Source organism: Lycium barbarum, chromosome 9 (assembly GCF_019175385.1).
Source record: "Lycium barbarum isolate Lr01 chromosome 9, ASM1917538v2, whole genome shotgun sequence".
In the NCBI taxonomy this organism is placed as follows: domain Eukaryota; kingdom Viridiplantae; phylum Streptophyta; class Magnoliopsida; order Solanales; family Solanaceae; genus Lycium; species Lycium barbarum.
This window is the reverse complement of record NC_083345.1, coordinates 108231969-108245727: the sequence shown is the minus strand read 5'-3', so window position 1 is coordinate 108245727 and position 13759 is coordinate 108231969. Positions and strand designations below refer to the sequence as shown.

The following is a 13759-nucleotide window of genomic DNA, read 5'->3' as shown; positions in this document are numbered from 1 at the left end:
GGAAGTGAGTTATGCAAGTATTAAATCTTGCATAAGTAATGCCACGTTTGGTAGCTCGTTATGAGATAAGTTATTCATGAATAATATCAATACCGTGTTTAATTTGTAATTTAGATACCCGCATAACTAATACATGTATAAGTTATGAGAGAATCTATGTATTGCTTTTCATACGATAAAAGGCGGAACAACTATGAATAAACTTAACCCTACATAACTAATTCCTGTATAAAATAATAAATAATTTCCTTCATAAATAATACCGGCATAACTTTAACAGGCTACCAAACGACCCCTTAGAGCTCGGAAAATATCTGATGGAGATAAAACAATTTAAAGGACCAAAATTGATCAAGTGATTCTTATAGGACTACGCAGAACCTAATACAAAAAATATAATGGACCATTTTTGTCATGTTCTATAGATAAATACAAGCCCCTATCGTAAAATCCGCAACTTGAAAAATAAAAAACTCCACCTTTATAATCCACCATTCCGCACTCTCTTTTTTCCTCTCTCCTACCACTACAACTTTCATCTACTGTAAAACATTGTTTTCTCCTTCCTTCTCTAGACCAAAAAAAAAAAAAAAAAACATTTTTTTTTTTATAAAAATGGTGGATGAGTTTATGGTATGCGTGGATAGGATCATAATAACAACAACATGTTTTGGAGATTCACAACAAAGTCTTTTGACTAATGTTGTTGATGGTACAACAAATGATACAAATTTGAATGTTGAAGAAACAGTTCATAATATTAAGAATAATAGTGTTAATGGTGAGGGTTGTTCAAAGGGCAGTGTTGTTAGAGAGTGTAGAATTTGTCAAGAAGAAGATGAAGAAAATGATATGGAAACTCCTTGTGCTTGCAATGGAACACTCAAGGTCCAATTTTTTTTTCCTTTCTGGGGTTGCTTTAATTTTGAAGAAAAACTGTTTCTTGATGTTGAAATTTTGGTTATAAGTTTTCAGTTTTTTTGATATCTTTTTTTATTTGCTTTCTTGGGTTGGCTTAGGAAATGTGTGTTATTTGTAAAAAAGTTTTTTTTTTTTTTTTTTTTTTTTTTGTGGTTGCTTTAATCTTATTATTTTGAAAAAATTGTTTCTTTAATGTTGAAATTTTGGTTACAAGTTTGAGTGGTTTTGCTACCTGTTTTTATTTGCTTTCTTGAGTTGTTAGCATAGGAAATGTGTGTTAATTGTACTCTTGTTTTTCATTTCAAATGGATACAAAAGTTTAATCTTTCCTACCCAAAAAGAAAGTTTTTTTTTTTTTTTGTGCGGTTGTTTTAATCTTATTTTTTTTGAAAATATTTTATTCTTTAATGTTGAAATTTTGGTTATAAGTTTCAGTTTTTGTTACCTTTTTAATTTGCTTTCTTGGGTTGGATTTTGAAATGAATGTTATTTCTGCTTTTAAAAAAAAAAGTTCAAATAGGTGTAAGAGTTTTCTCCTCTTTCCTTTTTTTTTTCTTTTGATTTAATATATTTCTTTCTGGGGTTGCTTTAATATTATTTGAAAAAAAGACTGTTTCTTGAAGTTGAAATTTTGGTTATAAGTTTCAGTTTTTGTTACCCTTTTGCATTATTTCTACTCTTTTCCTCTTGTTTCTTCAATTCAAATGGGTGTAAGTTTTCTTCTCTTTCCTTTTATTTGATGGTTCTGGTTAATTCTTTTTTTTTTTGTTTAATTTGTTTCTTATGTTTGAAATTTTTTTGTCACAAGTTTAAGTTTTGCTACCACTTTTTCTTTTGGTCTATTTTTTTTTTCTTTCTGGGGTTGATTTAATCTTATTATTTTGAAAAAAAAAAGTTGTTTCTTAACGTTGAAATTTTGATTATAAGTTTCAATTTTTGCTAACCCTTTTTTATTTGCTTTCTTGGGTTGGCTTAGGAAATGTGTGTTATTTGTATTCTTGTTTTTCATTTCAAATGTTTACAAAAGATTAATCCTTTTTTTGGGGGGGTTTCTTTAATCTTACTTTTTGGAAAAATAATTGTTTCTTAATGTTGAAAGTTTGGTTATAAATTTCAATTTTTGCTACCCTTCTAAATTGCTTTCCTCGATTGGGCTTGGAAAATGTGTTTTATTTAGTCCTTCTCTTTCCTTTGTTTGCTAGTTATATTTCCTCCTTTTTTTCTTTGGTTGATTCTTATACTTGATTTTTGTTTTGTTTACAAGTTTTAAGTTTTGGTACCACTTTTTCTTTGCTTTGGCTTGGGAAATGTGTCTGGCGTACAAAAAATTTCTTTCTCTTTCCTTGGTTTGTTGGTTTTTCTTCAATATAAAATGAAAGATTGATGCTTTTGATGTGTCTTTGAGGAAGACTAAAATTTTCTTCTTCTTCTACTTCTATTTGTTTAATTAATTAGCTTTAGCAACTCCCTATGTAAAACCATAATAAAATAGTCAAAGATAATTACACTAACCCATATGACCTTTTTGGCCAAGACCAATTTTTTGTAAAGTAAAAAAATTGTCTTTTACAAAAAAGGTTCCATGGGTATCATATGGTGTACTTAGGGAGTTGTAAGTTTAATATTTTTAATCCTTTTAATTTTTGATGTTTGTGCATATTTTTTTATTATTCACATGGTGAATGCCTTGTGCTGTGCAACTTTAGGAGTTATTTTTGTTCTTATCTAGAAAAAATCATTAATTGTGCTTGGTCACCAAACTTTTCTGTTCTCATTAAATGTGGATTTTGAATATTCTACCCTTGTTGAAGAAAAAAGTTAACCTGACAGAAAATATGCACCAAACAATTAAATGCACCAAAAATCAGTTGTCTTATTCTCGCTATTATTATTTGTGACTCTTTATGATTGAATAAGTTAAATAGGGGTTAGAAAAAAAGTTGTTTACTTTTCCCAAGTGGCTACTGCTACATGTCAGTTATATTGGGATTTTTGTTTTTTACATTTATGGGAGTTTATGTATAATTGATGCTAGTATTCAAATGTCAAAATGTTGGCGTAAATGCTCTTTCAGTTATTGTGGATCCTACAAATGGGTTAATGGGAGTTTTTGGATTCAGTTTTGAGCCACTTTAAAAGCTTTTTTCAGAATAAGATATTGAATTGGATCTTAAGGACTATCTTTATGTATTACAATTGAATGATCATCTTTAATGCCCTTTTGGAAGCATAGTGCTACTAGATTTGCTTCCCTTTTATGCCCAATTTTTATGTTACACATTTTATTAGATGTGCTTTTCGAGAAAGTACTTTTGCATAGTAACCGTTTGTGTTTGACTAATCAATTTAAAAACGTTTTTGCCTATATCAAAGTAGTACTTTGTGCTTGGCTAATGTCCTAAAAGTGCTGTTGGGAAGAACTACTTTTTTTAGCTTATGAAAAGAAGTTTCTGTTACTGCTAAAAGGCTTGGCCAAATACCTCAACTTTCTAAAATAAGCACTTTTTAATAAAGATAACCACTTTTTGGCTCGCTTCAATATGTCCATTTCTTTAAGTACACCATTAGATTAAAAAGCTGAGTATTGAAATTTTTGTCATCGATTGGATGTGCAGTTTGCTCATAGGAAATGTATTCAGAGATGGTGCAACAAAAAAGGAGACATCACCTGTGAAATTTGTAATAAGGTTGGTACCTGCTTTAATGAGAAAATATTTCTCCAGTCTCAAGTGAAAATTGATTTGTTATTTTATATTCTATTAGGCCTTTTCACCAAATTATACCCTTCCACCTGCAAGGAGCAACCCTGATGTAATGGCAATTGATATCAGGTAAGTTCATCAGGTTGTCAGTTGTATAATATTTGGCGTTTGCTTCCAAATATGTAAAGCAGCGCCAAATGATCCAACTACACTATTGAAATTCTATATAGGGTTAATAGCACTTTTGGAGCCCTCAGTTATTGGTAAATTCTAATTTTAGTTCTTGTGATATATCTCACTAAGCATATCTATCCTTCAATAGCTTGAAATTGTTGGTGGTGGAATTATAGTATCGAGCTAATATGAGAGAAAAATACTTCTATTACTTTCAAGAATAGAAAGAAGAGACATACAAGCTCAAAAAAACTCTAAAAAAAAACCTCACAAATCTCTCAAGGATATTATACAAGGGAAATGTTTTATTCCTTGTTTTCTTCCTTAAAATGAGAGAGATGTTTCCTTCCTCAAATTATGGGATGGACCCAACAAATCTCCCCCTCCAGTCCCATACACCTGAAGGAGGGTACACTGGCTTTTAGTTTGAGTGTATGCCGACAAGTTCTTTGCACAATTCAAACTTGTCTCTCGGTACCACCTTGGTCAGCATGTCTGATGGATTCTCCTTTGTGTTGATCTTCACTAGTCTCAACAGTTGTTGATCAATCGTCTCGCGTATCCAGTATCCAGTGATACCGAACATCAATATGTTTTGTACGGGAATGGTACATGGAGTTCTTGCTCAAGTCTAGAGCACTCTGACTGTCACAATGTATCTTGTACTCTTTCTGCTGGATCCCATGTTCTTGGAGATAGCGCTTTAGCCATAACATTTCTTTACCAGCTTCAACGGCAGCAATGTATTCTGCTTCTGTTGTAGATAAAGCGACACACTTCTGCAATCTTGATTGCCAAGAAACAGCTCCCCCTGCAAAAGTGTAGATATATCCTGAAGTAGATTTCTACTATCAATATCTCCGGCCATATCAGCATCTGTATAGCCTTCCAAGACTGGATAAGCTCCACCGTAGCAAAGACATAACTTCGTGGTACCCGTCAAATATCTGAGAATCCATTTGACTGCCTCCCAATGCTCCTTCCCGGGGTTAGAGAGAAAACGATTCACTGTACCCACTGCATGAGCGATATCTGGCCGTGTGCATACCATGGCATACATCAGACTTCCAATCGCTGAAGAATAGAGTACCGCTGACATCTCCCCGATCTCTTCCTTGGATGTGGGACATGTTCTTTTGCTCAACTTGAAGTGATTCGCAAGTGGAACACTAATTGGTTTGGTATTATTCATGTTGAATCTCTCAAGTACCCGATCAATGTACTTCTCTTGAGATAGCCATAACTTGCGATTCTTCCTGTCTCGAGTGATCTGCATCCCAAGAATCTGTTGAGCCGGTCCAAAGTCTTTCATATCAAAAGACTTAGAGAGTTCTTTCTTCAGTTGGTTTATCTTCATTTGATCTTTCCCAACGATTAACATGTCGTCTACATATAGTAGAAAAGCAATGAAAGTACCGTATGGAAGTCTCTTGATGTATACACACTCATCCGCAGTAGTCTTCTTGTAGCCTTGACTCTTCATGCATGAGTCAAAGTTCTTATTCCACTGCCTTGGTGCATGCTTCAAACCATACAAGCTTTTAGATAGCTTGCACACGAGATTATCACTTGAAACCTCAAAACCTTCTGGCTGCTGCATATAGATTTCTTCTTTCAAATCTCCGTGAAGAAATGTTGTCTTCACATCCATCTGTTCAAGCTCCAAGTTCATACTTGCTGCTAAGCCAAGTATAACTCGGATTGAGGTCATCTTGACAACTAGTGCAAAGATCTCATCAAAGTTCAATTCCTTTCTTCTGCTGGAACCCTTTGACAACCAACCGAGCTTTGTGTTTCACCACTTGCCCGCTTGCATCCTTCTTTAACTTGAACACCCATTTGTTTCTCAGTGCCTTCTTCCCTTTAGGAAGTTCTACGATCTCATAAGTTTGATTTTTCTGCAGAGATTTTAACTCATCCTGCATTGCTATCAGCCATTTTTCTTTATCCTTATGAGACATAGCTTCTTGAAAACTCTCCGGTTCTCCATCTTCAGTATGCAAAAGGTATTCAGATGATGAGTACCTTTTTGATGGTATATGGCCTCGTTCAGATCTACGAGCAGTTGGAACCATCTGAGAAGAACTACCATCATCTGTGTCGTGTGATGGTTCTGGTGAGGTGGGTTGTGGCTCCCCTTGCTCAGCACTCTCTTCTGTCTCCTCATCTTCTTCTGCTTTTGAGTTTTCTTCTGGCACTTCGTCATTATTTCTCAAGAACAATTCTGGTGCTTCATTTGTAACTTGAGCACCCTCATTTGACTTCTGAGACATCGTGGTTTTTTCAATGTCTTCTATTGTTAAATTTTCGTGAAACACAACTTCCCTGCTTCTGATCACTTTTTTCTCCTTAGGATCACATAACCTGTATCCAAACTCTTCAGTTCCGTAGCCAATGAAAATGCATGGGATAGTTCTCGCATCAAGCTTCTGTCTGAGCTCTTTGGATACATGTGCATATGATGAACACTCAAATACTCTAAGATGTGAGTATATAGGATCCTTACCTGTCCATAGCCTCTTTGGAACTTCAAAGTTGAGTGGTACTGAAGGTGATCCGTTGATGAGATAGCATACGGTATTGACTGCTTCTCCCCAAAATGGCTTTGGAAGTTTAGCCATGTTCAGCATGCTCCGGACACGCTCCATGATAGTCCGGTTCATTCTTTCAGCTACGCCATTGTGCTGAGGGGTGCGTAGTACTGACTTCTCATGTCGAATGCCATATGCTCTACAATATGCATCGAACGCCTCCATTATCAGATCGGAGACATTTCAGCTTCTTTCCTGTTTCACGTTCCACCAAGACGTGAAATGACTTGAAGCACTCGAACACCTGGTCCTTCGTCTTCAGGAAATACACCCACACTTTCCGAGAAGCATTATCGATAAAAGTCAGAAAATATCTGCTTCCACCGAGTGATTCAACCTCCATAGGACCGCAGACATCAGAGTGTACCAAACTTAACAACTCTGATCTTTTTGTTGAAGTGAAATTAAATGACACTCTGTGTTGCTTACCGAATAGACAATGATTGCAAGGACACAGTGCAGCGTTCTTGTCAACATTTATAAGATTCTTCTTCATCAAGGTAGTCAACCCTTTCTCGCTCGTGTGGTTGAGTCTCTGGTGCCATAAATCCTGAGAAGCGTCATCTGCAATGTTGAGGCTGTCTGTACAAATTCTCAAATGCGTTTTGTACAATGTGCCACAAACATGTCCTTGAGAGGTTGTCAAAACGCCCTTTGACATTTTCCATGTGCCTCTGCTAAAATGGTTTTCATACCCTTGTTGTCAAGAGATACCACTGACAGGAGATTGAACCGAAGATCTGGTACATGTCTGACATCTTTCAAAGTGATTGTGTTTCCGGTACCTATCTTTATTTGTACATCACCAATTCCGGCTATTCCAGAGGAACTGGAATTACCCATCTTCACCGCTCCAAAGTCTCCAGCTTTGTATGTTGTGAAGTAGTGCCTGTGGGGAGTTACGTGGTAGGATGCTGCAGTATCTACCACCCATTCCGTGTCTTCTCTTGAGACGTGAAGGCATGTCTCATCATGGGTAGTACAGTACGCTACATCACCTGAGATTGTGATGAGCGCTTCACCACCCTTGTTCTTCGGTTGAGAACTGCTCTTGCCTTGCTCCTCTAGCCATTTGTAGCAATTCTTCTTCATGTGACCCTCTATACCGCAATGGTGGCAGGTATAAGAAGGTTTCCGGCCATCCGATGATCTCCCCTGACTTTTGCCTCTACTTTGCCATTTTCCTCTACTGTTTCTTTGTTTTTTTCCTTGTGATCTTCCTCGATTCTCCGTCACAAGGGCATGAGTCTGATCTGTGCTCATGTCTTTCCTTCTTGCCTCTTCATTGAACAATGCATCCTTGACCACAGACATGGTAAGTTTACCATCTGGGGTTGAGTTGCTGAGAGTAACAACTAGTGTTTCCCAACTATCAGGAAGGGAACTAAGAAGTAGTAGAGATTGCATTTCGTCTCCAAGTGGCATTTCTACACAAGATAATTGATTTACCAGACTCTGGAACTCACTGGTATGTTCGGCAACAGAAGTTCCACTTTTGAGCTTCATATTGACAAGGCGTCTCATCAGAAGGGCCTTGTTCCGAGCGGTCTTGGCTTGGTACATGTCTTCCAACTTTTTCCAAAGGGCATAAGCGTCGATTTCTTGTGCAACGTGGTGGAAGACACTATGGTCAATCCATTGTCGGATTTGACCAATAGTTTTTCTATTAATTTTCTTCCACTCTATTGATTTGGGCGGGTCAGGATTAATACCCTTTAGCTCTATTGGATCAAAAAGGTCTTTACAACTGAGGAAATCTTCCATCTGAGGTTTCCACAGCGTGTAGTTGGTAGCCGTGAGCATAATCATAGCTCCAGAAGATGAAGTTGACTAGTCAATGGTCATTTTTCACCTTCTGAATAATTTTCAAAAAATTGAGGGACCAAACTGCAATTTTTTTAAATTACAAAACTGACTGGTGACGTGGCAGCTGATGCAGGAGCACCAAGGTAATTCTTTTCTGATGTGGAAGTTCAGACTATGCTGCAACCATAGAGCATACTCAGACAGAACCTTGGCTCTGATACCACTTGTTGGTGGTGGAATTATAGTATTGAGCTAATATGAGAGAAAAATACTTCTATTACTTTCAAGAATAGAAAGAAGAGACATACAAGCTCAAAAAAACTCTAAAAAAAAACCTCACAAATCTCTCAAGGATATTATACAACTCTTCTTGGTTGTGCTGTGATGATCTAATGTCTGATATTTTGGTGTGTCTACAAATGATAGAAGGCTTCCCTATTTATAGGGATGAAATGAACCTATTGATGTCATTTGTGACTCAAGCAAGCACTTGACAATTTGCGAAATACAAGGAAAATGTTTTCTTCCTTAAAACAAGGGAAATGTTTTATTCCTTGTTTTCTTCCTTAAAATGAGGGAGATGTTTCCTTCCTCAAATTATGGGATGGACCCAACAAATCTCCCCCTCCAGTCCCATATACTTGAAGGAGGGTACACTGGCTTTTATACAACTCTCACAAATCTCTCAAGGATATTATACAACTCTTCTTGGTTGTGCTGTGATGATCTAATGTCTGATATTTTGGTGTGTCTACAAATGATAGAAGGTTTCCCTATTTATAGGGATGAAATGAACCTATTGATGTCATTTGTGACTCAAGCAAGTACTTGACAATTTGCGAAATACAAGGAAGATGTTTTCTTCCTTAAAACAAGGAATATGTTTTCTTCCTCAAAACAAGGGAAATGTTTTATTCCTTGTTTTCTTCCTTAAAATGAGGGAGATGTTTCCTTCCTCAAATTATGGGATGGACCCAACAGAAATGTGGACTTTTCATCCCCTTGCTTATGAATATTAACAGCAAAATACCTAGTGTAATCCCACAAGTGGGGTCTGGGGAGGGTAGAGTGGACGCAGACCTTACCTCTACCTTGGGAGGTAGAGAGGTTGTTTCCGATATTAACAAATTTTCAAAATTATCAACTGTTCCACCATTTAATTACCCATATATTAATGTTAAACTTGTGATGTTGCTTCATAGTTGATGGTAATATACTTCTAAAAATAGTCCGATATATAACATATTTCCCATATAAAGGGACCGAACACACATGTTTGTTATATTTCCAATACAAAGGGACCAAACACACATGTTTTTTATGTTTCCAATACAAAGGGACCAGACACACATGTTACTTTTATTTCCAATATAAAGGGACTAAAAACACATGTTTTAATTAATTGAAGATTAAATGTGTTGAGTCATATATCACGAGGACCAAAATAAGAATTTATCATTAACTGAAGGACCAAAAGTGCTATTCTTCCTTATATATAATCTCAAATATCAAGATTCCAGCATCTATCTAAATAGAAAATACTCTGTTTCTTATATATTTTTCAAGCTCTCTGACCTTTTTGTTCTTGGATTTTTTTAAATCAGGCAAGCATGGGGACCAGGCATGGATATTAGAAATCCTCATTTTCTAGCTTTTGCTGCAGCTGAGCGTGAATTCCTGCAATCAGAGTATGATGATTATGCTATTGCTAGCAGTGGGAGTCTAGTTTGTTTCCGCTATGTTGCAATTATTGTAAGCATAAGCTGTGTAATGCTTCTATATTTTAGTCATTTTGTTTGTAAGCGCTTCATTATTGAAAGTGATTGTCTTCTATTAATTCAGTTGATGCTACTCTTGCTGATACGCCAAACCTTGATGGTCACAAGGGACTTCGCTATGGTGCAAGACTCATCTACATTCTTCAATGTAAGTAGTCATTAGCTCCATATAGCTTTTGCCACTAAGGGTGTGTTTGGCAAGAAGGAAAATGTTGTCCTGAAAAATAAGTGGATTTCTCACTTATTTTCTAGTGTTTAATAAGTTAAAAAAAAATTATCGTAAAGGAATTCTATATTCTAAGAAAACACTATGGGGTGGGGTGAAGGGTTGGAGATGACGGCTATGGGGGTGCAAGTTGGGTGTTGGAGAAAAGTTTTACTATGTGACTCACATGCCAAGTCATACTTGTGTGAGGCACTTCTTTACTTGACAAATGGACAATCTGGATCCCACTTTCAAAGACTTCCTCTGCCAAACTACCCTAATTCCTTCGTCTCTCTTATTCCAGTAAAATACCCATCATTCTTTCTTCTACTTATCCCTTCTTTTATCTTCTTCCTTGTTCATTCAACCATTATTTTATTTTTTGTTTCCTCTTTCAGATTCATTTTTTCCTCCATTTTGTTCAATTTATTTTTTAAGGAAAAAAAATCTAGAGCAATTTTTTATTTTTTATAATACGGATTAGAAAGTGTTATATTTCAAAGGTTTAACTTTGGAAAATTCCTTTTGGGGGATTTTTGCAGCTGATTGAATCAGTTCTAGGCTTTTTTCTTTAGCAGTGGATTTTGAATCGATTTTAGTGGTCAATGGGGTTTTGACTTTGATACTTTTATGAGAACATTTTAGTTATAAGAATTGAAAATGATAATAACAATGAATTTTCTCCTTTCTTTTCTTGATGTAACACGACACTATCTACCAAATTTTTATTCACCCATATTGAAGGAAATATCATTCAGTTATTTTTGCTTTTTTCTAGTGCATTTGGGCATTGGTGGAGGATTTTTTGTCGTTCCAGTTAGTAGGTCATGTGAACTACAAAGTGTAGTAGAAGAAAATTGAGAACATATTAATGGAGGAATGGGAGAAAGAAGGTAAAAAAGTAGTTTGGCAGAGGAGAGAGGAAATCTTTGAAAGTGGGGCCCAATTTGTCCATTTGTCAAATAAAGAAGTGCCTCACACAAGTATGACTTGGCATGTGAGGCACATGGTAAAACTTTTCGGTGTTGGAGGTAGGGAAGGAGATAATTAATGTGAAATGTCACTTTTTTTTTTTTTTAATGACAAGAGAACTTGCAGCCGCTATCCTTTGGGTGCGCACAGGGTAAATCCCTCCCCTATGCAATAGCCCACAAATCACACAGGAGAAATAACCGCACTAAGCAAGCCATGTGCGATGAGCTCGACCCAGAAGGCTAATCCCCTACTTTCGTAGGCAGGGGGTTTCGAACTTGAAACCTCCATTGTGAAAGCTCCGTACTCAACCAACTGAGCCACCCTGAAGCTTGTTTTCCCTACTTCCACTAGCAAAGTCATTTCCCTCATTTTTAAGAAACTTATTTTCCTAGAGAATGGTTTCCAAAAATTTTAACCAACCAAACATGAGAATATTGGAAATCCATACAAAACACACCCTAAGTATGCTGGAGGGTTGCAGTGCCATGTTGTTCCAAGAATTGGTTGTTTTGTTAGGACTTAGGACTTAGGACTCTCCTTTGTCTGCATTATTAAATATGACTATGAAGTGTACTGCCTTGTATCAGCAATTAGCATGAACATTTATATCATGTTCCTGAGTTTCAATTTGTTCGTTATGGAGGCATGTGTTATGCTTCCACAAATATATGCCTTATGATCTTTTGTAGACAACTTTTGTTGATTTTTCATACATAAACAGTGATACTTGCACAGACACTAGTAAATCTATCTGCCGATTATTTTAGCTTGAAGCATGTTTTGTGAACTTCATTATGATCTTTTGTTCGTTATCGAGACATGTGTTACGCTTCCACAAATATATGCATTATGTCTTTTGTAGACACCTTTTGTTGTTTTTTATACATAAACTGTGACACTTGCACCGACACGCTAGTAAATCTATCTGCCAATTATTTTAACTTGAAGCATGTTTTGTGAACTTCAGTTTCAGATTTCACTTCTTCAGCTGGCAGCTTTCCTCCTCCCTTGTTATGTAATGGCTCGGACATGGTACATGATACAATGCCGAAGGAGAAGGCAGGTGTGTTCACCTAACCGGTTATAATTTATACTAATCAGTCTCTTTCTTCTCATATTGTTCCCTTCAATCTTGCATACCTTTAAGCCCTTGATTGGCTAAATATGAAGCATCGTAAAAGATCTCATCAAGTACAAAGGAAAGATGTTCAACTCTATTGAACCTGAGAGCTAAAATTGCTTGACTCTGTCTTAATCGAAGTTAAGCTTATTAGAATAAAATCAGGAAAGTGGTTCCTTGGTAACAATTGCTTCTATGATTCATCTTTTGTTTTGTAAACTTTTCCAGACTTTTAGTTTCTTAAGGACAGCGCTTCTGTGCTCCTACGTCATTGCTAACTTAAAAGACTTCCCTGATGCCAATTTCATGTAGTAATTGGTTTTGTTTTTCTTCCAACGACTCCTTTTCCTAACTGTTGCTTGGTTTTTCATATTCATAATCATGGTTTATCCTAATACAGTGAGTTCAAGTGAATAGAATAATTCTCTGAGTTTTTTGTAAGTGGATTTGCTCTCAATAGCTCCGGATTACATGTCCTGACTAAAATTGGTAGTTACTTCTTGAAATGTGGTGTACTAAAAATGTCAACATTAACACTTCTCTTTAATTTGCTTAATGCTATGAAAAGCTCTTCTGCTTTATCTTACGTGTGCGCGCTTGATTTCAGGGTTGAGATGGAGCCGTGTTTGGTAGCATGACCTTTTGCAGCCTTTGTCTCTCTAATGTCTCTATGGACAACAATGCTGCTGTACATCAACCTCTCTTTCGAAAGATATCTATATTTATCTTCCAAGGTGCAATGTTAAGTTAGCACTTTGGTTCTGCATATCGCCTTAGCTCTTTGAGCTCTACATATAAGCTCTTCCTTAGTTTCTCCTTAGCCGTGAACTCGTAAGCAAATGTAAATGTGAGGATTTGAGTTCGCAGGCTGTTTTTATCACCATGTTCTGTAATCTTAAGTTATTGGATGTCATCAAAACAATTGGCAATCCATTTGAAATTTCTAATGGAACAGTAAGAGTTATCTGCATTTTGTTGAGGGTAACATGCTTCGTTCAGTTTCGCAGACAGTTTTTGCCTGTGCACTACTCGTCTCAATTTATGTGACACCTTTCGAATTTTGAGAGTTAAACTAATTCTCTTTTAATCATTTTTTTATGTCTTTTAAATAGTTAATTATTGTGACCTATGATATTTTTTATGTAGTTTGTAATCATGTAAATTTGATTTCAAAAAACTTGTCATCCGAATTCACGGTCAAAATTAAGAAGTTTGATTTTTGAGATCCAAACCGTGTCACATAAATTGGGATAGAAAAAGTAGATATTTTATATTACTTAGTTAGTCCATGGGGGAGGCTACGACTTACAACTTCAAACACTGAATTATTCTTTATAGATTAGTATACTTTTCACCATTATCTAGTGTAAGATTCAAGATTAGGTCTAATATTCGAGATAAATTGACTTCCCTGGCAGGTACGGACTTATCTATGTGATTCGCGTCCTAAATAAGTATGTAGAGATCTGTGGGGCCCTGGAAGAATT

At 36.1% G+C, this 13759-nt stretch overlaps 1 protein-coding gene across 1 annotated transcript; it reads left to right on the top strand.

Annotated features, from left to right (window-relative positions):
- Positions 1 to 479: 479 nt before the first annotated feature.
- On the top strand, positions 480 to 13242 carry LOC132609327 (uncharacterized). Its single transcript, XM_060323240.1, has 7 exons — positions 480 to 888; positions 3537 to 3608; positions 3685 to 3752; positions 9799 to 9946; positions 10037 to 10120; positions 12120 to 12215; positions 12880 to 13242. Exons 1-7 carry the CDS (start codon positions 616 to 618, stop codon positions 12883 to 12885), a joined length of 747 nt encoding a protein of 248 aa, XP_060179223.1. The 5' UTR covers positions 480 to 615; the 3' UTR covers positions 12886 to 13242.
- The last annotated feature ends 517 nt before the right edge of the window (positions 13243 to 13759 follow it).

Excerpts from the sequence above, each read along its gene's own strand:
- LOC132609327 (XM_060323240.1), top strand. The coding sequence starts at position 616 with ATGGTGGATGAGTTTATGGTATGCGTGGATAGGATCATAATAACAACA. Across the intron at positions 889-3,536 it reads CTTGCAATGGAACACTCAAG|TTTGCTCATAGGAAATGTAT; the intron begins GTCCAATTTTTT and ends TTGGATGTGCAG. Across the intron at positions 9,947-10,036 it reads TCCGCTATGTTGCAATTATT|TTGATGCTACTCTTGCTGAT; the intron begins GTAAGCATAAGC and ends CTATTAATTCAG.